The following is a 24,661-nucleotide window of genomic DNA, read 5'->3' on the forward strand; positions in this document are numbered from 1 at the left end:
CTTTGGTGGGGAGAATGTCAAAATGAGATGTGATTCCACATTAATTTTAGCATCTGAGTCTCTGTTTGGCCCATGGGAGAGATAAGGTAATGATTTTAGAAGTCACATCTGTTGAGATGCCCATCTCTGATGGGCTGTTGGAGGAGAGAACCCACCCCACAAGGGGCAGGGAAGTGAATGGGTGGGCAGCACCTACCTTTGCACTGGAACCGATGGGTGGGGGTGGTGAGCAGGAGTCTGTCGGCCATGGGCTCGGGGCTGCTGCAGCGGGCGATGCCAGGTTCCTTGTACCCTGCCTTCACCCATTCCGACAACCAGCGCAGATTGCAGTCACAGTGCAGTGGGTTGGTTCCCAGTGCCCTGGGAGGCAGAACAGGAAGTTAGGGCCCCCTGTCCAGCCTGGTCCATAGGCTCCATATCCTTGGCTGCCTGGAAAAGCAGGATTTTCTGACTTTGGTCAATTGGGGTGTCTGACATGGAAACAGGTGGAGAAGTTTCTCTATTGGAGCAAAGTAGTATCTTGAGTGTATTTCTAATCCTGAGCATATGCCAATGCCTACCTGTTCTCAGTCCCACTTTTGAGACATTGCTCTCACCACCCTGGTAAAATTGTATCCTCAACTCAACTCCAACCCTGGCTCCCCTAGAAGCTTTCTGGAATGCTGGCCACATCATTATCTGGCTCCTGTTCCCACTCAAGGGCCCATTGGGAGATGTATTATGCAAAGAAGTTTCTGAGACCCAGAAGTTTGGAAGCAGCTTCAGACCACTCAGATTGAAGATCAGGGAGGAGGGCACAGTTCAGTGTGGAAATCTCCAAAGTGGTCCCAGGAAGAAAATACTAGAACTTTAAAAAAAATCCCATCTGGGCTGGGGCTGTAGTTCAGTGACAAAGCACTTGCCTAGCATGTGTGAGGCACTGGGTTCTATCCTTAGCACCACATAAAATAAACAAAATAAAGCCAACTCTGTCCATCTACAACTACAAAAACAAAAACAAAAACCCATCCTTCACTATTTTTACTTCAAATGTTTTAAAATATGCATACATAATACCTTAGTATAACTGTGTATGCACACAAAATATGAAAATATCGAATACACATATAGAAGGAGTACGAACTCAAACATATTCATGGACAGAGGAATGTAGTAAGAAAACCAAACACCAACAAAACTGAAGGTGCCTGATCTAGGGAAGAGAGCCCTGGCCTGGAAGGTCAGGGAAGTTGAATTCTAGGCCAAAGCCTCACTGAACTGCTAGGTGACTTCCACCTAGCCACTTTGTGTTTATGGACCTCAGTTTCCTTGTGTGAAATAGGACAGGAGCACCTGATCCAGAATGTGGGACGGTTGAGAATGTGCACTTTGCAGTCCAGGTAATCCTTGAGCTGTGCTGAGCCTCTGCTGCTTACTGACCATGTCACTCCTGGACAAATTCTTTAAACCCTCTAAGTTTCAATTGTATCATGTAGAAAGGGATAAAATCGCCTCCATGATAAGAAATGAGTTAGATAATTCATCCAAAGTGTTTAGCATATAGTAAACATTTTCTGGCAGTTCTTCTTACATTGTTTACAGAATCGATGATGCCTTTGAAGGCATTGGCAGCAAAGAAAAAGACAACGTAGACAGTATGGATACGTTGTCAGAAAATAAATTAGTCAGCCTTCCGAATCCTCGGGTTCCACATCTGCAGATTCAACCAAGTGTGCATCAAAAATAATGGAAAACAATCGCATCTGTGCTGAACACATCCTGTTTTCCTGTCATTATTCCCTCACCAAATACAGGACAACAACGTGTCACATAGCATTTTCACTTTATTAAGGATTAGAAGCAATCTAGAGATGCATTAAAATATGCAGGAGGATGTGCATGGGTTCTATGCAAATACTCTGCATTTCATATAAGGGACCTGAGCATCTTCAGATTTTGGTCTCTGCAGGGGCTCCTGGAACGAGTCCCCTGCAGATGTGGAGGGATGACTGTGTGTATGGAATGGATATATTCCAGAAGCTAGCTGTAATGATATTGTGATGATGTCACATATTATGAGCTTGTGTTTCCAGTGAATGCAGGCTGGAGAGAAAGGGGCTACTTACAGGTGGGAAAGGGATGTCAGGTCATTGAAGGAGCCTTCAGGAACAGTGGAAATGTCGTTGCCATGGAGGGTCCTGAGATGGAAAGGACAGGTCAGAGGGTTGCATTCAGTGGCAGTTTGACCCAGCCACCTGTCAGTAGTTCCCAGAGTGTCACCGCTAGCAGCAACAGCTGGTGCTCTTGCTGCAGGTCGCATGGCTGTTCCTCTGCCCAGCTCAGCAGCAGGGATGGAGGGCAGAGTATTTGGGGAGGAAGAGGGTGCACTTTTCAATGGGATAGAGCTGGGAGGAAATCAGAAATCAGTCCCTTTTGGAGGTGGAACATGGGGTAAATTATTCTTTGGGTCTCCATTTTCACACCTTAAAAGTGGAGAGGCGTATCTATGCACAGAGGCCCTTGGAAACTCAGAGATGATGTTCTTAACTATGCCTCAGACCATAAATTCTGGGGCCAGGTTTCTTGCCTTCAGAACCTGACTCTACCACTTTCCAGCTGTGTGACTGTGGGCAAAGCAGCTCACCTTCTCTGAGTCTCCCTTTCCTGCTGTAAAATGGGAATGAAATAAATGAGATTTGCCACAGAGGTAGCAGTATAGGTGTTAATCCATGCAGAGAAAGCCTAGCACTCCAGACACACATACATGAGCCTGGCACTTGGCACATCTGAAGGCATCTTCTGGCAGCAAGTTCAGAGGGCCGGGCAACCTGTTGGGTATCTGCAGCCACTCTTGGGAGTGTAGGTGGTGTGAGCTATTCTCTTTTGCAAAGTGGTGGATACTGAGCCTCTGCCAGTGCCTGGAGGACAGATCCATGAAAAGTGGAATGAAACTGTTCTGTGCTCCAGGAACAAGAGCCAATCTACAATTCAGGATTATATACCCTACCGAAAAATTTATCATTAGCAACATTTAAAAAAAAAGCCTAATTAAACATTTATCATTAGCAACATTAAAAAAAAAAACCCTAAACCGATGACTCACTTTGGGGTCTGGTCTATGAAATACAAGGTGCTAAGTCCTACAGACTCAGAGGCTTCTTTACTGACTGATGGCCCCATTAGGTGTGCTGGTGATAATGCACTGTTAAGGGAAGGACTAACAACTTGAGCACAGGCAGGAGTCCTAGCAAAATAGAGACAAGGTTAGCACTGACTGCACAAATGTAAGCAGTAACTCATGGAACCGCTCTTTTGTTTTGCTTTCCACTGAAGTTAGACTGCCCTGGGTCTTCAACTGAAACCGAGATGGTAACTTAATTATGTTTAATATAGAACAGGGGATCTCCCATGGGGTGAGCATTGACCTCACACTGCAAGAGCATTGATGCTAGAAAATACACAGATCTCTGAGCCTCATTGGCAGAGACACAGATTCTGTGGGTCTGGGTGGACCTGAGGTCCTACATTTCTGACACGTTCCCTGATGTGCAGCTGCTGTTGGTCCAGGGACCCTTCAAGGGCGAAGGTTCAGAGAACTTCCCCCTATTACATCAGGGCAAGGGGTTCATTTCCCTCCTCTTCTTCCCAAATCTCCTCTCTTTTCCTTTTGGCACTGGACATCAAAACCAGGCTGTGCACATACTAAGCATGGGCTGGAGCCACGTCTCCTGGCCCTGCTCTCCTCCTCCTCCTCAGAGTTGTGCTCGGTTGACATCCTCACCATGGCCAACTCCTTCCCCTACAGTTCCAGGTCAGACTCTCTGGGGTGGGATGGGGTGGGGAGGCAGTACGTCGGTCAGGAGATAGCCAACAGTCCTCTGAAGGGTGCTCCTGCAGCTTCTCACCTCTGTGGGTGAGAAGCAGCCCGGGCACTTCTGAACACACTCACGGTGTCATTTCATCTCTAATCCATGAGCTTGATTACGAACCCCAGCGCCTGCCAGCTATTGACTTGGATGGCTTCACTGTGCCTTGCTGTTTTGCAAATGCACTCAGCCCCGTTGCTAATCGTTCTGGAAGGGGCCTGGGCCCCTAGAGGCATGAAGCTCCCTTTAAAACTACCAGATAACCTAAAGGCAGTTTGAGCATGGTGACACCCACAAGCCACACACCCACTTACTGTGAGGGGGGCCACTGAGATCTCCGTACCTACGGAGAAATGGGCTGCATTTTACTGGGACAACTCTAAAGAAACCTGCCTCCACCTCAAGTTCTCACTCCCAGATTGGCCCCCAAAGACGGTCTCTGGCACGTCAGACCCCATCATAAAAGGTGCTGGAGAGGTGGGTGACGCGCTTGCCAGGAAGCACTGGGTGCCTCCGCCTTCCTCTCCCTGACACCTGCAGGAACAGAGGCTGGCCAGCCCCTCTCAGAACCCCCGATGGCTCATCTTTGCTCCCCTCCTGACTACTAGGGGATGTAAAGGCACACTGGGATGCACACGGTGGCATTGGTAGTGCAACATCAGGACCTAACCACCCGTGTCAGTGCTGGGCTCTTGGAACCTTGCTGTCTGGATCCTTGGATGTTCACAGTTTGTCTGATAGTGGCAGGACCTGTCCTCGTCCTAAATGTGGGCTGGAGTCAGTGGATTCTCTTCTGAGCAGGTGAGGCCACTCTCAGGGGTTAAGAGGTTAGGCTCTGAGTCAGGCGGCGTGGGTTTGAGGTGGCCTGGGTTTGAGTCCTTCCTCTCGTTCTGACTTTTGGTGCTCAGTTTTCTCATCTCTAAAATGAAGGCAGTTTTGGAATCTACCTGTAATGGTAGATGTCCTTTGTGGGTGCAGGTTGCTCAGCACCGACCCCTCTTTTCTGTAGCGGCTCTAGTCCATTGGGAATCACCTTCCCCAGCTCTCACTTTAAGAGCTTTGCGCTCCTGCCACCATTGGGTCTGGTCAGTCAGAGTCACAGTGAGTGCGGTTAGAAGTTTAGCATGACCTCAGTGGGGTGCAGGGACCCTGAAATGGATACCCCAAAATATGGTGCTCTGACATGCTGGACCTGAGGAGCAGTCTCCAGTTCTTGCTGACATGCCCCTGGTCACCCCTACTTTCTCTTGATCCTTTCTTTCCTGAGGCACAGGAAGGGACTTTCCCTGAGATTCCCCTATTGATCTAAAGACCATATCCCTCAAACAGAAACAAAATCATCTCCGTATTCCTACATTTCATAGGTCCTGGAAGATTAGAGTTCTATCACAGAGGGGGAGACTGAAAATCTGTCACCATTCCAAGACCCCAGAGGGACTTTGCCGCAGGCCTCTGTCTATTCTATGGGCTCACTCTCTCCCTTAAAATTCACTTACTAGCCCCCCAAAACAGCACCCCCCACTTCCTCTCCCCTAGGAGGAGGGCATTTCCTGATGTTCCACAGCTGGCCAAAAGTGAAATGCTGTTGCCTGGTAAGGGGGTGGGCACTTTATCCAGAAGGCAATCAAGCAAAAAGCCAGTGGGCCCTCTCCAGAGCTGCCGTGGGGGTTCCTGCAGTCCACAGAGCAGCATGGGAGTGAACGGCGCCGTCTTACTCCAGGGACCAGGAGATAAATCTAGGATGACAAATGATGTCCCACGGGCGCCCTCAGGAGCACAGGCTGCTGCAGACTTCCGGGTGCTAACTGACTCCAGGTGGCCCTGCTGTGGCTGGGGAGGGGGACCAACACTAGGGACCACACACGCACAAGGCATGTGACTCAGCGTGGGGCAAAGATCCCCCAAGAAGAACTAAAACGCCCACAACCAGAGGAATGAGAAGTTATACTTCATATATACGTAAGATGTCCAAACACGTTCTAATATCAAGTATAACTATAAGAACAACAATGAAAAGAATCTTTTCTTCTAGCTAATTTTAGATTAGGAGTGATGGAGAAAAGCCTGTGAGGTTCATACTTAGGGCTCCGGTCATGGTCACCTTCCGGTCACGGTCACCTTCCTGGTGCGTTCTTTGAAATGTATTTACACCCCCACCCCCACCCGCCAGGCCTCTTACTGCTCTCTCGGCCTTTGATGTTCATCCTGCTCCTCATGCCAGACATCAAGCGACCCTGAGGCTCTGATAACTTTTGACAGTTTAATCAAAATAATGAGATGCCACAGAAATAAGGAGAGAATATGAGATGCTCGAACACAGTTGTAGATAGTTAAATTCCCGATTTTGAAAACCCTGTCTTTTCCCAAACTGCGTAAATTGTAAATGTTACTGACTTCATTCATTTTTAACTGAGCCTCACTTCTTACAGAAATGACTTTATATTACCAGCTAGTGATCAATGATTTTTTAAAAAAATTGTTTCCCTTCAGTTTTTCTTCATAGGTATCAATATTCACAAGTTATAATTAGGTTAGGGTTCTTTTTCCATGTAAATGCTGTGCTAACCCCTTCCCACACTGCAATCGGATTTCATCTCTACCTCTTTAATTAACTGCACTTCATTGGCTGGTTGTATCACAATTTCTTTAAACATTTCCCCACTGTGACCCCTATGGGTAATATTCAAAATTTACTTTAAAAATAACAGTGCAACCAAGATCATAATGCATAGAACTTTTCCCTCATGTTGGATTATTCTTTAACATAAATTCCTATGTGTGTGATTACTGGGGAAAACGATACAAATATAAAAAATATAGCTCATAAACATTTTTATTTTCCCTGAATTGGTCCTTATGCAGAAAATGGTTGCTCCCCACTGAGGTGCATGGTTGGATTGGGGGGCTCTTTTTATTCCGGAGATCTCGCAATTCTAAAACGATGATGCTAAATCTTAATTCAAGAAGCAAGCACCAACACATTGTACGTTGTTGGGGATTTCTGATGAGCTAATGACAGTAGCCCTGCTGGTTAGAGGGAACCCCTGGGCGGGTTGGTAATGCTCACTGCTCCCCCTCCCCCCAACAGACAGATGGACAGGCAAATGCTGTCTCCTCTCTCTTTCCCTGGGTTGTCCCAACCAGAACCACTCTAATTACGAACATGTGTCCATGGCTCCCTTTAAAATGGGCAGGTCCCGCCCCCTGGGAGCAAAGCCAAGCACAGAACTGGTGGACTGCAATGGCAGACAGTGGCCTGGGATCGCAGAGGTCAGCGGGAGGTGGAAGGTGGAGCTTCTGTCCTGGCCAGAGAGACACACCAGCGTCCTGCCATGTCCAGCGAGGGAAGAGGGAAAAAGCCCTGCTGATGTTTCCATTCCCCAGCTCCCCAGGGCAGGTAGATGATAAATAAGTGACAATAACAGATTGCTCACCGTCACAGCAGGCACTTCTTTGCCCCCAGAGAATTGATTTTTAATAACAGTGCAGATGACATGTGGAGGGAGTTGTCGCTGACACGGGTGTTTCGTGGGCCTCAATAAATCACATCAGCCTGAGCCGCTGGAAAGGGCAGCTAGTTGGGTGCTGTTCATGGGCCCTGTGAAGAGCCCTGGGGCTCCCAGGGAGGAGGCTGGACTCTCAAATGCCTCAGTGCTGGGCTTTGGCCAGAGGCTTCCCCGATCGGGCCTCAGTTTCCCCATCTACGATCTGGGCACCATCCTCTCAAGCTCGGCACTGTGGCAGCTCATGAGGACACCATTCAAGGGTGACATTCAAAGGATCAATTTGTAGCATCTGCCTTTCAATCAAGTGCAGAATGGAAATATGCACAAACCAGGTGACAGTGGGCCTGTGGGGCTGGGGTAGCGGAGGGTGCAGCCTTCCTCTTCTAACTCTGGGAGAACAGTAATAACAAATGAATATTTATCAAGTGTTTACAGAGGCTGGGGCTGGGCTAAGTGCTACGTACGGTATCTCATTAAGTCCTCTGAAGACCTGTGTGGCAGTTCCCACAATTGTCTGATTTTATGGATGAGAAAACACAGCAAGGGCTGGACAGCCGAGCTGGGAAGCAGGGGGCAGCTCCATGGCCATCCAGCCTTTGTGCGGAGCTCGTCTGCCTCAGATGGGCTCCCATCCCCCTCTAGGGCCAGGTGGGTGGAAAGTGTGGGGCAGGTGTGTTGGCTGCAGACTGCCCAATGTTGCCCAAAGTGTAGAATGCAGAGGCAGGGCCCTGGTGTGACCAGGAGTCTCAATTTTCCAAAAGAAAGTGGAAGTTAGAGTTTGTGTGAGAAATCTTATACTGAAAAGTTGGTAGTTTTTCCAAACTTTGTTTTTTGAAGCAAGATACCCCAAGAGCCAGCTGTCTGAATGGAAGCAGGGCCCCCGCCTCCCATCTTGTGATCTCTGGTGTGTGAATTTTGTTCCCCTTCAGAGGGTGATGGTTCTGGAGGCAGAGGAACACCTGTGGACAGGCTGGTCATTAGAGGGGGCTCAAGTCCCCTACAGTGCTCAGTGCTCCAGGGCAGAGTTCAACTGCACATTATAGTTTCTGCAACGAAGGTGCCATTGATCCCGTTCTACACACAAAGAAGTGAGACTCAAAGAGGTCAGGTGATTTGCTCAAGGTCCACACATGCCAGTGGGCTTGGACCCCAGGAATGGGTGACTCTCACTTTCTCCACCCCATTAAGCCAATACGGGTCCTGGGTGGGGATGTGGCCGTGCAGCAGGGAGCCTGGGGCAGGGAGTGTGGCATGCTTCCCACAGTGCCCGCCCTAAAAGCCCACACTGGCCCCGCACTCACAGCACGCGGAGAGACCTCAGCCCGTTGAAGGCGTGGACGGGGATGCACCTCAGCCGGTTGTAGCTCAGGATCCTGGGGAAAGGGAGATAGGAGCTGTTGGGTGGTCTACTCTCTGCTATTTGCTGAGGACTGCTGATGTGGTGCACAGTCAAAGCGAACTGTTCCTTCAATATCCCAGTTTGAATATATTGACCAAAGCACCCCAGCGGTCGCCCCAGGGACAGCCCTGGCTCTCCAGGCTCCTTATGGGCTCCAGAGCAGCCTGGCTCCCCAACCAGTTTATCCTCAGCCCTCCACCCGCACTGTCTTCCCCTGGGACAGGAAATTCCCCCATCAGAGAAGACATTCTACTGGAGCCATCCTTGGAATCACCAGGCTCCAGCGCCTCTGTCTGCCCAGACGGAAAGTTCCAACCTACATTATTTTCCTGTCATTGACTAAGGTCTACCTTTTGCAGGGACTGCCTCAGCCCTGAGGATGGGAGGAGCAGAGAACCTGGGACCCAGGGGAAAGAGGAGAGAGATGCCCACTACTGCAAGACCCCTGAGCTAGTTAGCGAGGGAGGAGACAGTACTCACAGAGTAGAGAGGTGAGACATGTTACTGAAGGTGTAATTGGTCAGCATGCCGATGCTGTTGTTGCTTAGGTCACTAGGAAAAGTCAAACAGAGGGTCATGTTTACTGTTGGTTGCTTCTGATGGAGGCCATCCCCATGGATGCATTTCATCCATCCGTCGATCCGCCCATCTACCTAACCACGCACCCACCAGCTCACTCATCCACCTATCATCTACCCACTTATTTATCCACCTACCTGCTCAACTACCCACTTCCCCATTCATCTGTCCATACACCTACCCACCCACTCATTCACCTACCATTCACTCCATCCGCCCATCCATCCATCCACTCACCACCTACCCACACTCTCATCCATCCATCCATCCATCCATCCATCCTCCATTCCTTCACTCACCCTCTACCCACTTGCCCACTCTCCTGTTTATCTATTCGCCCTCTCCTCAGTCCATACATCCACCCACCGACCCACCCCCCATCCCAGTCATTCATCTCACAATTGTTCATTTATATTGAAGCAGCTTTGTTCCTCCTTCCCTCCCTTCCTTCCTTCCTCCCTTCCTTCCTTCCTTCCTTCCTTCCTTCCTTCCTTCCTTCCTTCCTTCCTTCCTTCCTTCCTTCAGCTAGTCAGTCATTCAATTTCAAGTCTACCCATCCATTTCCTTCTACCAACAAAACCTAACACACGTGGTAACAGTCTCTTCTTGTCTAGAAGAGTTTTTCCTTGATCCATCCTTGTTTCCACAGTGTCTTCACCCTCCCTCCCTCCTAGCATTCATTCACTCCATGGTATCAGCTTCTCTCTTAGGAGAAATGAAGTCATGTGAGTTTCCTTCTCTGCCAACTACAACCTCCAGCTTCTCCTGGGGGATAAATACCCAGAGCAGTAGCCACATGAGCTGCTCATTAGATGATCTGTAGGGCTTTTAGATCCTCTGATGCCGGGGATGTCTGTGCAGATATGCTGATTAAGTGCTCCAGGGTGGGCCTGAGCATCAGTACTAAACAACAATGACAACTACTACTACTCAGGGGGTCCCTCCAACCTCAAGTTCACAACCATTGCTATTGAGCAGTGGTTCTCAGCTGGGGACCCTTTTGCTCTCCCCGTGATACGTGGCAGTGTCTGCAGACAATTTTGGTTAACACCACTGGGGAAATGTTACTGGCACCTAGGAGAGGCCAGAGGAAAAAAGGCAGGAGGGGAGGGGGCTGTGACACACCTACAATGTCCACGGCAGCTGCCCACAGCAGTGAATGACCTGGCCTCCTGCATCTAGAGTCCCCAGGCTGAGAGCGCCTCGTCTAGATGCTACTGTGAGGGGGACCCAGGAATCCAGGCCGATGACAGTGGCCTCTCTTTCCCAGGGTTGGTGTTTTCTTTCTGGAAGAACCCTGATTGGCCCCTGCACTGCTGCCCAGCTCTCCTGAGTGGCTCTGGAACCCCTCAATTACACTTGCCCACAGGATTACTCTGAGCCCATCTGGCCCCACTGGGCAAGGTGTGGAGCTCTGAGGACCAAGCCGAGGGGCCTGGCTCCCTGGGCTTTTCCTGGGCTTGGGATCCTGCCATGGAAGACTTGGAACCAGCAGGGTCCCTGATGGCTCCCAGGCTGAGGGCACCTCCTGGGGAACTAAAGGAAGAGGAAGGGGAGATGCTGGTTCAAGCTCTGGGCAAACCTCAGCGCGGCTCCACCTGGGAGAGAGGCTGGAGACTGAGGCCCAGGAATTCTACTCGGCCTTGTCACTTCCCCAAGCCAAGCAGGAGGGTGGCTGAGACGGCCCGTGAAGCCAGGCCCTGTGTTTCTTCAGTACCCCCTGGTCGGTCTTGGGGGATCAGGCTGCTCCTCCTCCAGGGAGGAAGGCTGGGGATGCTGCGTCAACCTGCCCGCTCTCCCCACCCTCCAGCCAGCTCCCGAGCTACCCCTGGAAACAAGGGTCCCCCGAGGCAGCTCCTTACATAAGCGTCAGGTGTCGGAGGGCGGACAGCTCTCTGGGCACAGCTGTTAAGTGGTTTCCTTCCAGGTACCTGAAAGAGAGGAACAGAGTGACAACACCTGGGAAGGGACAGTGCATGGTGGCCACTCTCTCAGAGAGGCTGTGCTGAGTCCCTTCTCTCTCTCTGCTTCCTCCCAATGCCTCCGAAGCAGACACCACACTTGTCACTTAATGCTTATTTGTGTGATTACTCAGTCATCGATGTCTTCCTCCACTGAGTTGGTAAGTTTCATGAAGGCAGGGCCTGGCCCAAATCGCCCACCACTGAATCCCCAAGGCTCTTTACACAATGGATACATGATGGGTATTCAATAAATATTTGTTTAATAAATAAAGCATCCATTGGATGCTCAGCCCTCGAAGTATCCTGCATGGCAGGAGTTCACAGTTGAGGAAGAAGTTCGGAGACGTTCAAGGTCACACAGCAAGCAAGCAGTTGAGGTAGACTTGAACCCGCCTCTCTCTGACTATCCTCTTACCAATTCTGTTCTGGCTTCTGGAGTGTGGTGGGAGAGCCGAGCCACAATTTGTTTCAAAAATTCTAATTTGATGTTGAGTATTTGAAAACTGAGGAGAGAAGGGGCACATCCCTGTTACCTGGAACACTGTGGTATGGTTCCCAGTAGGCAGACCACATGGCAGGACCGGACAGGGTTGCAGGAGGAGGATGCACACAACAGATGCAAAGGCTGCACCCCACCCCACCTGGACTCCGGAGCCCTGCACTGACTTGCTCCATCAGGACAAGCAACCTCTGGGGGCTTGAGTGAGGCTTAAGAGAAAGAGGGAGGTCTCTTTGCAGTTATGTGGTCCTGAATTACAAGGCAATGCTACCTACTGAGGTTACTCCCACCCTCACAAGGGGCATGGACTAGCTCATTCACTGCCAAGGAGCTTGTTAGAAATGAGGATTTTTTCAAACTTAACCCCAGACCTGCTGGATCGGAATCTGATTTCCCAGCAAGATCCCAGGTGACTGACAACAGTGTTAATTTTGAGAAGCACTGGACTCGCACAACATAGAGCATGGCTTTCCCCTGCTGGAGCTTGGGATGGGTGCTGGGCAGATGAATGTCAGTGACTGGGGGTTGACTATTGGGAGAGGGGACCCTGAGAGAGCTTTGCATGGAGGGAAATCCACCCACAAGATCAGAGCAGGTCTGGTAGGCCAACCTAGTGGTCTTGCAATTTCGTTCTGCAGCCTGGCTATGGGGGATGATGCCTGTGCTAGTTCTGTCTCAGCCCTGCTGGAAGGCATGCTCTGGGTGGTGGAGCATGTCCTCCACAAGGGCAGGGAGAGGGCCAGTTTGGTTTCCTGCTGTATCCTCCAGTCCACAGTATAGGCTCACCCACTTGTTGAATGCACGCATGCGTAGAAGGGCTGTTCATAGGACCCTGGATTAAAAACACAACACATGGTGGTCTGAAGGGAAGCCTGGTGCTTGGCCCTGACACACATGCAGGACGGCCATGCTCTGCAAATGCTTGCATTTTCTGAAGGGCCAAATGAAAGTGCAAGTGACCATAGGATTCTGGGATGACGACATCATCTTTCAGGGAACGGGGAGGTTCACGACCCTGGGGGCCAGCAACGAGTCAGAGCTGCTTCTGGAGCCGTGGGGGTCTCTCTCTGACTGGTGCTGTGCCAATGTAGCCTCTTCCCTGCCTGGAGCCCTTGGAGGCTCCCGCTGCGTGTTAGAGAAGGGCCAGCCCACTCCTGCCCACATCTGACAAGGCCGTTGTGGTCTCTCCAGTATTAGGGTTCTCCAGAGAAATGGAACCAAATGGAGATCTATGTTTAAATAAAAAGTACAGGAGCTCGTGGTTTAGGAATGTACTCTGGCAGGAGGCTCTGATAGGTAGAGTAAAAGCCCATGCTAAAGGGCACCATCACCAAGCCAACACCAGCTGTTTATCTGCCCTTGCAAGAAACCAGTACAAATAAGACAAGAGGAGACTAATGGCCGAACTTCCCAAACAGGCCAGTTGTCAACAGGCACAACCCCGAAGTCCCCTCTGCTGTAATCCTCATGCAAAACAAGTGACCTGAAGTAACCTGATGTTAACCCATCAGTGACTTTTCTATCGCTCTGTCTCCCTGTCCCCGCCTTATAAGGAGAGTAACTTGAGGTGACCAGTCCTTTTTTTAAAAAAATGTTTGTGGTGGGTGGGGGTCTCCCTGAAGTTACCATGTGGTCTTGAACTCTCAGGCTCCAGTTATCCCCCTCCTCCGCCTGCAAGGGCTGGGGTTCGGCAGATGCCCTGGGCCCCTGGGACCAGCCCTCTTTTTGGTCTTAGTTTCTGCATTTTTCAACCCTTCTCTGTCTATAAAGCCAACCCATCCACTCAGCTCATTGGACCCCAAAATAAGCCAATTAAGATCTTTAAACTAAATTTGTTGTGACTTTGTCTTTTGACTATTACCTATCTATGGGGGGTGGGGAGAATGTGGGTGTATCTGAAGAACTGGCTCATGATAATGGTGGGACTGCCAGGTTTGGAATCTACACTGCAGCCTGGGGGTGGACTGGAAACCCAAACAGGATTTCTATAGCTTTCAGAAATTCTGAGAAAAAAACTCCTTTTCTCTGAGAAACCTCAGGGTTTCTGTTGTTAGCACCCTCAACTGATTAGGGGAGACCCTCCTTAATGTTTGGGACTGTGATCCCCATTACCCAAGAATTCTACTGATTGTGGGTGTTAACTGCATCTGCAAAATACATTCACAACATCTAGACTGGGTGCTTGACTACTGTCTTGCCAAGTCCACACAAGAAACTGACATCGGGGCCAGGTCATCTCAGGTTCATCTCCTGCCAGGCTCCCCCTTGACTTCTGGTCTTGCGCTTCCTGGAGCACCGGAGCCTTTTGGTGGGGTCGTCTTGGCCTGCCGAGTCCCTCCTCTCCCTCCTCGCCCCACCTCTTACGATGCTCGGATCTCAGCTCCCCAAGCACGGGTGGCATCGCAGGGCCCCAGAGCTCTGGGTGTATTTTCTTCACAGCATTTCACCCCACGGTGACGTCTCCAGTGTGATTCTGTGATGAGCTTTGGCAGAACACGTCGGTGTCACCCCCACCGCATGCCACCGCTGCCTGGCAACGCGAGGCACTGGGGACAGTGGCAGCCCCGGGCTCCCCAGGTGGAGCTGCCCTTGGCACTGCTGAGCCGAACAGGGGCTGCTGCAGCACAGAACGTCCCCAGTGGACCTGGCATCGGGCTTAGAAGATGCGGAATCAAAAGGCCTCCCTTCAGAAACGCAGCTGTGGTGTGTGGGAAGCTCTCTTTGAAGGAAGCCCTTGATGGTGACTCTGAACTCCAGTGTTGCCTGTGGCTCCAGCCTGGGTCCCCGGAGGGCCCATTTCAGAAGAGTGCCCTCCTGCCCCGCCAGCCTTAGAGCTGCCAAGCGTTTCGAGTGGGTCCACCTTTGCACTGACCTGCATTTAAATGCTTGGTCTCAGCCCAGAGCAAGCATGGGAGGGGACATCGGCCTCGCATGAAAGTTCACACAGATCCTGGAATGAACACTGCCATGGCCGTCCAAGCCTCGCACAACCAACAGACATGCACAAAGAACTCTGGGACCAGCTGGGTGGGACAGAGGAGGCAAGCCACCTCCAGGAGACTCTACTCCTGGCTCTGAGCCATGCGGAGCAGCTCAGTAGTCAGGCTTCCTAGGCTCACAACCTGGCTATCTACAGCTGTGTGACCTTGAGCAAGGTACTTAACCTTGCACTTCCTAGATGTAAAATGGGGCTTATAATCATTACTAACTTGATGTGATTATAAAGATTAAATGGATAGACTTTAGAGCAGGGCCTGAGAGAAACTTTGAATATATACACATACACGTACACACACACACATTTACACACCCACATCGCCATCCAACAATACATAGGAAGATCAAAGGAGGATTCTGACCACTGGTTGTGCATTCCCTATTCTTCCAGAATGATATTTCTAAAGGAGAACTGTTCTTTCCACTGTCCTGATTAGCATTCTTCCCTGGCTCCTGCTTTTCCCTGGGGCTGCAGACTCGGCCTTCGCTGTGGCCACAGAACTTGCTTCAACTGCTCCACACACCTGTCCCCTTTCCTCCTGTAGTGGTCACAGCTGGTGGCCTTCTGGGTTCTTTCTTTTTTTCTTTTCTTTTTTTAGTTGCAGGTGGACGCAATACTCTATCTTATTTACTTATTTTACGTGGTGCTGAGGATTGAACCCAGGGCCTCACACATGGTAGGCAAGCACTCTACCGCTGAGCCACCAGCCCAGCCTCTGGGTTTCTTGAGTACAAGATCCTTCCACTCTGAGGGTCTCCTGGTCCTTGCTCCCTGGTTATTTTCCTGGGAGCGCTGGTCCTCTTCCTATATGAGATGTCTGCTCTGCTGGTTCGCTGCCTCTGCCTTTTTAAAACAATTCTTTTTAATGATCTAGGACACCAGGACACCCTGATGTAACCACGAAGCTCCAATTCATTCCCCAGCACTCCCTGCCTGCTCCTGCTTCCCTCCCTGAATCCACTCATCTTTTTTTTTTTTAATTCCTGTCCTGTGGACACACCCAATGCCATGACCCACCATGCCACCCCCACCCCCACACACACTTAGGAAAAGTGTGGCCAGAATCTTTGCACGGTTCCTCTCTTTCCCTGTCCCTTCTTCCTCCCCCTCAATCCCCTTCTCTACTGATCTTTCCTCTATTTTGATGAAATGCCCCCTCCCTCCCTCTCTCCCTCTCTCCCTTCCTCCCTCCCTTCCTTCCTCCTTCCTTCCTCCCCTGTTTACTGGTCTTCTTATTTCACCCCCACTTGATTTCGGAGACAGGGACTCGCTGTCACTCTGTGCTGAGCTTCAGTTCCCAGGTGTGATAAGCCCAGTAAACACTTGAAGGGGCAGTGGGGGGCCTCCTAGAGCCCCTCCCATGGCCCAGTGGCACCAAGGGGAATCCTCTACTGATGCCATCTGCTGAGGTCTCCTCTGGAGCAGGGCCTATGCCAAAGATGGGATCAACCCATCCAGCTGGCTCGAGACTCATTTCTCTCTCCCTGGGCCAGAGAAAGACAAGGACGCCATCAGTGCTGGGTGGTGACTCTCTTCAGTGCTCTGGGGAGCTGCTTAGCACCTGGGCACAGCAGGCCCTTTTTGGGCAGCAGCTGCCATGGCTGGAGAAGGCCCAGCTGTTGGGGTGGGCCCAGCCAGGATCCAATGGCACCTTGACCATGGTGCCAGGCATCTTGAGCTGGGCTCTCTCTGCTTGGCGGCAGGCAGCAGTTCTGAGAGGACTCATGGTGTCGCCTGCCAATCTCCAACAAGCCAGGGCTGCAGGTAGCACTCAAAGGCACCTGGGCCTCTGCCACCGAGATAGGGGGTTAGTGACTGGGTGTCAGGTCAGACAGACCTGGGTTGAAGTCTGCACTCTGCTGCTCAGTGGTGATATGATCATAAGAAAGGATTCAACCAGCACAGAAGACAAATACTGCATACATCTCCTGAAGTGGACACCCTGGGCACGGCGGGCACGGCCCCTCCCAAAGGCAGGACTGGCCTGGACTCCACAGTGCTGCTGTCACACCCCCTTTCTCCCCTTGAGCTGGCAGCCTGGTTCCAGCCTCCCCCAGCACCAGGGAGTGCCAGGAGCCACAACCTGCCTGCAGGGATCTGCCTGTCGCCCAGGGGCCTGGGACACTCAGGTCCCAAGGCAGGCCCTGGGCGGGGCAGGAGGGAGACTCTTCCTAGAGGAGTGGCCATGTTGCTGAGTCTGGGGGGACAGCTAAGCTGGCCTGGGGAGGGAGCAGGCCTGTGTCGGGGAAGAGCATCAAGTACCAGACTGAGCAGCACGTGGGCACTGCCAGCTTCCATCAGTCCCTGCCCAGTTTGCAGGGCTCCCAGCACAGGCCCTTAACGACCCCTCCATCTTGTGCTCTGGAGCATCTTTGGGGAGAGGGGAGTCAGATGCTCCTCCCCTGCCAGGCAGAGGCCCTGGGGAGCTGGGCTTCCTGATTCCCGTCAAAGCCCACGTCGATCACCTTGGCAAGGTTTCCCTGCCGTCTTTCTGAAATGCCTTCCAGGGCATCTGGCTGGTGTCTGGCTTGAGAGGCTGGGTGCAGTGTGAAGGATGCTGGCATGGGGCTACTTACAGCTCGGTCACTTCCTTGGGCATGCCTTTGGGGAGCACGCGGAGCCCCTTGTTGCTGCAGCGCACCACGGTCTCCAGGCAGGTGCACTGCTCTGGGCAGCGAGGGCTCAGCGGGCAGCTGCTCTCGTCGTTGCCTGTGGAGAGCCCCAGAGGTGAGCGTGGCGGGACATGGCGTCCACTAGGGGGCGCAGGTGAGCAAGGCCAGGGGCAGGTGCCACCCAGCTGTTAGCAAAGGCCAGGCAGAGCCTGCTCCAACTCTGGGCCAGAGCCAGGCTGGAAGCAGCTGCTGGCCTCACCCTGGTTGGAGGGGGAAGGACATACACCTGGGGGCACGGAGGGTTCCTGCCCTTCACTGAATTTGACTTAAAGCCTATTAAGGAGGTTCGGTGAGGCTTCCGCACAGAGGAACAGAAAGAGGCCCCTGCAAACCAGATCAGGGCCAAGAGAGCGGGCAGGTGGGGGCAGAGCCCTGGCCTCCTCCCTCTTCCTGCTCTCTTTCTCCCCTCCCCACTAAACAAGCCCTCTGGGGTGGTGAGTGTGTCCCTCAGTTGATCTGCAAACCAGTTAATCTGTCCTTAGATAATGGATCAAGCAAAGGACAGTGCTCAATTGAATTTATGCAAACGAATATGCCCTCTGGGATCCTGAGACCTGGAACCTGAATCTTCTGTGCTCCTTGCCAGTGACAGGACTTTTCTTGAAATCTGTTTCTCACGGGCATAAACCTTGGACTTCACCATGACATAGACAGGAAAAGCAAGGCCGAGGGCTCCCGTGTACAGTTGTGTAGGTTCTGTACAGCACAAGGGGGCCACAGCATCCAAGGGCACCGACCTCACTGTGGACATGGCAGATTAGTCGGTTTGGAAGCCCAGGGCGGCATGAACCAGCTCATGCTTTAGGAAGTCAGTATATGGGGATGGATTTCTGAAGATGGAAGAAAATGGCTTCAGAAAGGGGCACCTCATCATTTGCAAGGGGAGCCTCTTAGGCTGGCTACAGAGCCCCTGGAGCTCCAGCATGTGCCCCAGGGTGGAGTGGATCAGGTCCCCAGGGATGCAGACAGCTGCACCTGCGCCCTGCCCCCTCCCTGCTGCCCAGCAAGCTGCCCAGGCCTCTCACCGTCACAGGTGAAGTCCTGGAGGGCCACGTCCTGGATGGGGATCTCCTTGAGGAAGAAGGGCTTCTGGCACCTGGGGTTCCCGCTGACAACCCGCCTCTTCCTCAGCCACCTGCCGAGCCAGGCCAGGTGGCAGTTGCAGTTGAAGGGGTTGGACAGGAGGTTTCTGAGGGCGAGAAGGGCTCTCAGGGCCAGCCTTGCCCTGCTGCCCTGGGCAGCCCTGGGACCCTGCTGTAGGTGGCGGGAAAGGGCAGGCCCAGGGCCTGCTGCAGCCCTGCCCTGACACACAGATGGCTCCCCGCAGCCCCGCTGTGGTCCTGCTGAGGAGGACTGCGGCCTCCTGCCAGGGCCTCTGCTCCTGCTGGGGCTCCAGCCACCCTGCCTCCCACTCTTCCCTAGAGACCCTCCTCTACCTGGGTCCTGGCCCCCGCCTCCTCCCCATCACCTGTGGTTCTCAGTTTCACCAGCACCAGCCGGTTGAGGGGACTTCTCTGAGCTCAAGCGGGAGGCAGCAGCCTCCGGCCTCTCCCTTCCCGTCCCGGGCCGCTGTCAGTGCTCCTAATGGCTTCTGCCCTTGTTTACTATCTGCCTGGCACTCGGAGCCCAGGTTCACGGGGTGGGGCCGCGGCTCTTGGCCTCTGTGTCTGGAAACCAACCCACTTCCAACAGGCACTCATCCCCTGTGTGGGTGACGTGGCTGGACTGGAGGGAGGTGGGCAGCAGCCTCTGCCACCAACTCTGCTCCAGGACGGGGCAGCTCCACGCGCCTCACACGTCTGTCACCTCACTCACACTATCACAGTCGCCCTGGGGAGGAGGGGACATTATTCGAATTTCATAAATGAGGAAAGGATGCCCAGGGAGGTCACCTAAGAGGGCCAGAGAGCCCTCGAGTGGCTGCTGTGTCTCAGTCACCCAGAGCCCAGACGTCGGCTGCCCCAGCAGCATCTTTCCCCTGAGCCTCGGCAGCTGCGGAAGTTGGGCCCATTCCTCCACGTGGGAGCGGTGCCCTCGTGCTCCGTGACCTGCCCCTCTGAGCATCTAACTTGTCTTTGGTTGGGGAGGTCCTGGGAGCCGCTGAAGGTGGGCCACAGTGAGCCAGCCCAGGGTGTTGTTCCCAGCCGATGGACCCCCTGCTGAGGACACGCGCTCATCCCATTCATTCGTGCATTCAGCCACGGTGGCCTGGGCCTCTGTACACGCATAGGCTGGCATGTGCCTAAGCTCCCCACAGGTGCAAGCCTCCAGCACACAGCGGGGAAGGTGACAGCTGTGTATCCCTGTCCTTCCAGAACTTAGATGACAGGAGGCAAGTGATATGCGACTGGTGGCGGATGAGCAACGAGCGGCGAATCTGAGGAGGTGATCAGTGTTAGGAGAGCAGGGCTCAGGGGACAGGAGGATGCAGAGGGGCATGGGGTGGGGCAGGTGGCACCTGAGCAGAGAACAGAGGGACAGAGGCTCAGAGGAGGGGGTGCCAGGTAGTGTGAAGGGCCAGCAGAATTCCAGGAGAGAGTGGGCTGGGTGGGGGAGGTTGGACGGGGGTCAGTGGAGCTGGACAGGAGGCACGGAGGCCAGGCAGGTCATGAGGGAATGGCCACAACTCTCATGCTTATTCCAAGTGACATGGGCATGTGGATGGGACAACGGGTGGCAATAGGAACTGCAGAAACTGCCTTTTTTTTTTTCATTTATCTCCTAAAGGGTGTTTGGAGAAGGGAAGACATAACTATTAACAAAGGACAGCAGAGGCACGTGGTGTTGGGTCCTTTCTATACGGCAGGCCCTGGCTGTGCGCCTCAGAAACTGCAGCGACCCAGCCTCCTAACAATCCCAGGAGGTGGATCAGGGGGAGTAGCAGCCTAGGGATGAAGTCCCTTTCCAAGGCCACACAGCCAATGAGAGGCAGAGCCAGGGTTTGGACGTAGGAAATTTGGCTCTAGAGTTGCAGCCTCCTTACTGACTCGGTGAACCCCCAGGGCAGGAGCACTCACTGAGGTGAACAGAAAGCTGGATCCAGTCCCTGCTGGTCACATCACTGGTCTACTTCAAAGTCCCATTGTTGCTGACTCACATTGGATGAAGGGAGCCAACAGCCACCTTGCAGCCCAGCCCTGGCCTCTTCTTCAGTCTTGCCTCGCACCAAGCCTCTCATGCTCAGTGCAATGGCCATGCTGGGCTTGCTCAGCTCCATGTATTGTCTACGCTCCAACTGACCACAGGGCCTTTGTGCATCCCTTCCTGATGAAGGATATGTATTTCCCACTCTCTTCCACAAGCTAACTTTCCAGAACACAGCATCAGTATTTCTCAACAAAGCCTGTGTTGGGTTTTCACACCACTGTGGACCTCCCTGCAGCAATTCACTCTGCTGTGAGCTCCAGTAGGGAGTGCTGGCTGGGTCCATATATCCTCGGTACCTTCGTGAAGCCCAGAGTACAGGGAGCCTGCAAAGTTCTTTAAGTAGACAGAGGGATACATGACCATGGCCTTAGACAGCAAGGAGCTGGGGGACGGTGAGGTCTGCACAGGGGGAGCTAGGGAGACTCACATGGTGGACAGGGAGACGAGCGTGGTGAAGGCCCCAGGGGTGATGGTGGTGATCCGGTTGTCGTAGAGGGACAGCAGCCTCACAGAGCTCAGGCCTGCGAAGGTGTCATTGCCCACGCAGCTGATCATGTTGCTCCTCAGCATCCTGCAGGGGGTGGGAAGAGGAGCAGAGGCCTCAAGACTTCCTCCTGCACACGGCACACAGCGGCGGGTGTGACTAGTGGGGTGCTCCGGCCACCCCCAAGCCGGGCCCTCCAGGCTGCTCAGATCTGACCTGTAAATGCAAGGCCTGGATCCCCGGGGCCAAGTGTGAACGTGTGTGCCCTTGCTTGTGCGCTCCACTTACTGCGCCAGCGTCGGGCGTGCGCGTCCCCCTGTGCTCATGCCTGTGGCTGCTGCGGGGAGAAGGAGAACCCACGGGTCGCTGTGCACCGCCTCGTGTTCACGCCCACGTGGACAGGCGTGTCTGCAGGTGCTTGTGGGCCCAGGGCACGTGTCTGTGTTGTGCATTTTTACAAACACCTGCACATGTGCCTGCTTGTGGGGAAGAGTGTGCTGTGGCTGCCTCTGTGGGTTTCTGGTGCTTGGGAGGATGCGTCACGGAGGGACTCCAAGTGGTGTGTCCGAGTGCCATGCTGACCTCTTCCCTTAATGGACTGGGAGGTGTCCAGGGCTCCGGCTCCAGGGGTAAGGGGTCCCATAGGTCAGGATGGTGTGCCGTGCCCCGCTGCCTGCCCTGCCCTCAGCCTCCCTCCAGATTCCCAGTCCACTCACAGGGTCTTGAGGCCGCTGAGGCCCCGGAACATGCGCCCATGCACGGCCTCCAGCTGGTTCCCGGTCAGCATGAGCTCCTGCACGCCGGCCGCCCCGTCGAAGGCCCCCTCTCGCACCTCCTTGATCTTGTTGTTGCTCAGGTTTCTAGAGGAGGAGACAGATGGGGGACCAAGGGGGCACAGGGTCAGGATGTGGGGGAGCCACGGCCCTGGGGACTGGAGGGTGGGGAGCTGTCGCCATCCCCCTGACATTTGTCCTTAGACCCTGTGAAGCAGGAGCAAGGGCCCCACACAGCAGACGGCTTGGGAGTGAAGTGTCGTCACAGTGACCCTCTTTCCTATGCCCCGGGACTGGTGGACTTCAAACAGTGATTCTCCAACTTCTTTTTTGTCCTCCCCAGATTTTCTCATTAAGCAGTGGTTCTCTAGAGAGGAGGGCCGGGAAAACAAAATACATCTCCTCCCACAAGGGTTCCCTCCAGAACCCCAACACCAGCAGGCACTTCTGTTTGTATTCACTGAGTACTTATCATATTCCCCCAGGAGAGAGATCCAGCCTTCACAACCACAACCCGAACACCACCATCAATCAGACAGACCCTGCTGCACTCCCATCTTACAGAACAGGAGACCTAGGTTCAGAGAGATTAGGAGCTTGCCCACAGTCACACAGCTGAGAGAACAGGGATTGGAAGGCAGGTCTTCTTGCACGTAAAAAGTGCTACACTGAACTGTCCCCTTCACAAGTGAATATTTCTTTGATGACACAGGGCCTCACTCCCTGATGTCACCAGCTTTGCAGAATTCAGGCCTGGGGAAGGTGTGTTTCTTAAAGTGAGCGCTCAGTGTTGTCACTTATGGTTCTGCTCCAAGCGCTGAGGGCAGGTCCCTCCCTCCAATTCCTGACACCCACACCCTGCCACAGAAGAGGTGGAATGGCAGGCCAGGACACAGGCCTCCTAGACTCCACCTGACAGGGGAGGAGGGGCCTCCAAAGACCATCCAGATGTCCAGCCCTGAAGGCACCCCTGGCCAGTGGATGGAGCAAGCTGAGGAAGGGTCTAACCTCCCAGAACACAGCCGAGCCCTGCACAGGAAAATCTTCTGCAAGCAGGAGACTTCTGGGCTGCAGAGAGCCTGCCTGCTCGCCAAGCTGCTGAGGTCCCTGGAGCACGCCAGGTGGCCTGGTTATGGCTGTGACTGAGGCCTGGAAGGGAGGGCTCTGCTTCAGGTCACAGAGGGGGTACCCCAGAAGGGGCCACAGGACCACCCCAACTCCCTCTCCAGCTCGCAGAGCTCTGCGCTGACCAGCAGCAACCCCAGTGGGTGGAGCCTCCCTTAGGGACTGACCTGGAGCTCCTGGTGGAGCCAGGGTCCCCAGGGCTCCCCGCAAATCTCCCTCCCTTTCCCTGAGAACCAAGCGGGCCACGAGAGAGCCACAATGCGGAGCCTGTGAGCTGGAGTGGAGGGAACAGTCCTTCTTTGGAAGCATGTGCTCCTTGTCTTGACCTTGGTCTCCTCCCCTTTCTGTCCTGCCCAGAGCACAGGAGGCCACACCCCCAGACCCTTCCCCAGATCTGAGAGTGGGGGTGGGGGTGTTCCCTGGAGTCTCCTGAAACTCCGTGGCTTTTCGTATCAATCCTGGTCACCCTGCCCCAGGCTGACCCAGGAATGGAGGTAATGTGTTGGGGAGACTGCAAATTACCCCCAAATTGGATGTAGGAGGAGAGATGAAGGTTCTCCCGGCAGCCATAACTCACCGCAGGCTGCAGGAGAGGTTGGCTCCAGGGAGCCCCGAGCTGCGTGGGGATTAAAGTACAAGGGCCAAGCAATGAAGATGAGTTAGGGCAGCTCTGAAGTGGGAGTCTTCCCATTTCCTGACATCTGTTTCTTTAAACGAGCAAAATTAACATCACATTACTGTAAGGTTTGTGAATTGCATTTCCTCAGGCTGGGAGAATGAAAAACAGAAGGGAGGCAGAGAGGGGTGGATAGAATTTTCCTGAAGGGCCAGCGCTGCTCTCTCCATCCATCAAAGCCCTCCTCACTGCTGCAGGCTGCAGAGGAGTGGGGTGGGGAGCACAGCCTGGGTGGACACTCCAAAGGCTGAGGACATCCGGGGTTTGTAGAGCTCTGACATTCTCACAGCAGGCATTCCCCAAGGGGCTCCCCCAAGGAAACCCCACCATGCAAATCCAGGGCCACCAGCGGCCTCTCCTCTCTACAGCCCCCATGAAGGAAAACTGCTGCCTCAGGCCTTTGCCTGAGGAGGACGGGCACTTACACCCGAGGGCTCAGCCTTGTCCACTCACCCTGGGGACAGGGACGATGTAGAGGGGTCTCCCCCAGTCACACAGAGGTCTTGGAGCCTGTGGATTTGTCGGGCTGCTTGCCTGGGCCCAATAAGGCAAGGCCTGGCTGCTCCAGGTTTCAGTCTCTTTAGGGTTGCAGCCAGCCCATTAGTTCTGACTACGGGACCAGTTGAAAGCCTGGTCCCAGTTAGAAATGCCATGGGAAAGTTAAGTGGAACTTTCTGGAAAAGGTGAACGCTGAGTCATGATGGAGCACGCGCTCAGTCTTGCTGTCAGGATGGGGAGGTCCTGTTCACCCTCTAGGGCCCCTTCCCTCCCTCTGAGGTGGAAATTCTCTTGCAGCTAGGGTGGCAAGCCCAAGTATTCTCAGGGTCCAGGTAGTGACTTAATGGTCACTGGGAGCAGGCCAGGAAGGGTGAAGGGATCAGGAGGCACACGCCCCAGCTAAGGGGGCAGCTGCTTCTCAGTTCAACTCACTGGACCCCCTTGGGGATGTGGATGTTCCAGAAGGTGCCAGAAATCCATACTTTCTGGTTTCTGT

The 24,661-nt window shown here is 53.4% G+C and overlaps 1 protein-coding gene across 1 annotated transcript in view; it reads right to left on the reverse strand.

The window, feature by feature from the left end:
* Nucleotides 1-24,661, reverse strand: part of Slit3 (slit guidance ligand 3) — a 562,044-nt gene that overhangs the window by 42,872 nt on the left and 494,511 nt on the right. The window contains exons 17-25 of the mRNA XM_077797769.1: nucleotides 21,810-21,953; nucleotides 21,037-21,180; nucleotides 18,488-18,651; nucleotides 17,367-17,499; nucleotides 11,192-11,260; nucleotides 9,231-9,302; nucleotides 8,653-8,724; nucleotides 2,106-2,177; nucleotides 197-360 (exon numbers count right to left, since the gene is read on the reverse strand). Of these exons, the coding sequence (XP_077653895.1) occupies nucleotides 197-360; nucleotides 2,106-2,177; nucleotides 8,653-8,724; nucleotides 9,231-9,302; nucleotides 11,192-11,260; nucleotides 17,367-17,499; nucleotides 18,488-18,651; nucleotides 21,037-21,180; nucleotides 21,810-21,953 (1,034 nt within the window). The remainder of the gene's footprint in view (nucleotides 1-196; nucleotides 361-2,105; nucleotides 2,178-8,652; nucleotides 8,725-9,230; nucleotides 9,303-11,191; nucleotides 11,261-17,366; nucleotides 17,500-18,487; nucleotides 18,652-21,036; nucleotides 21,181-21,809; nucleotides 21,954-24,661) is intronic.

The sequence above is a fragment of the Urocitellus parryii genome, chromosome 1, assembly GCF_045843805.1.
Source record: "Urocitellus parryii isolate mUroPar1 chromosome 1, mUroPar1.hap1, whole genome shotgun sequence".
Taxonomy (NCBI): domain Eukaryota; kingdom Metazoa; phylum Chordata; class Mammalia; order Rodentia; family Sciuridae; genus Urocitellus; species Urocitellus parryii.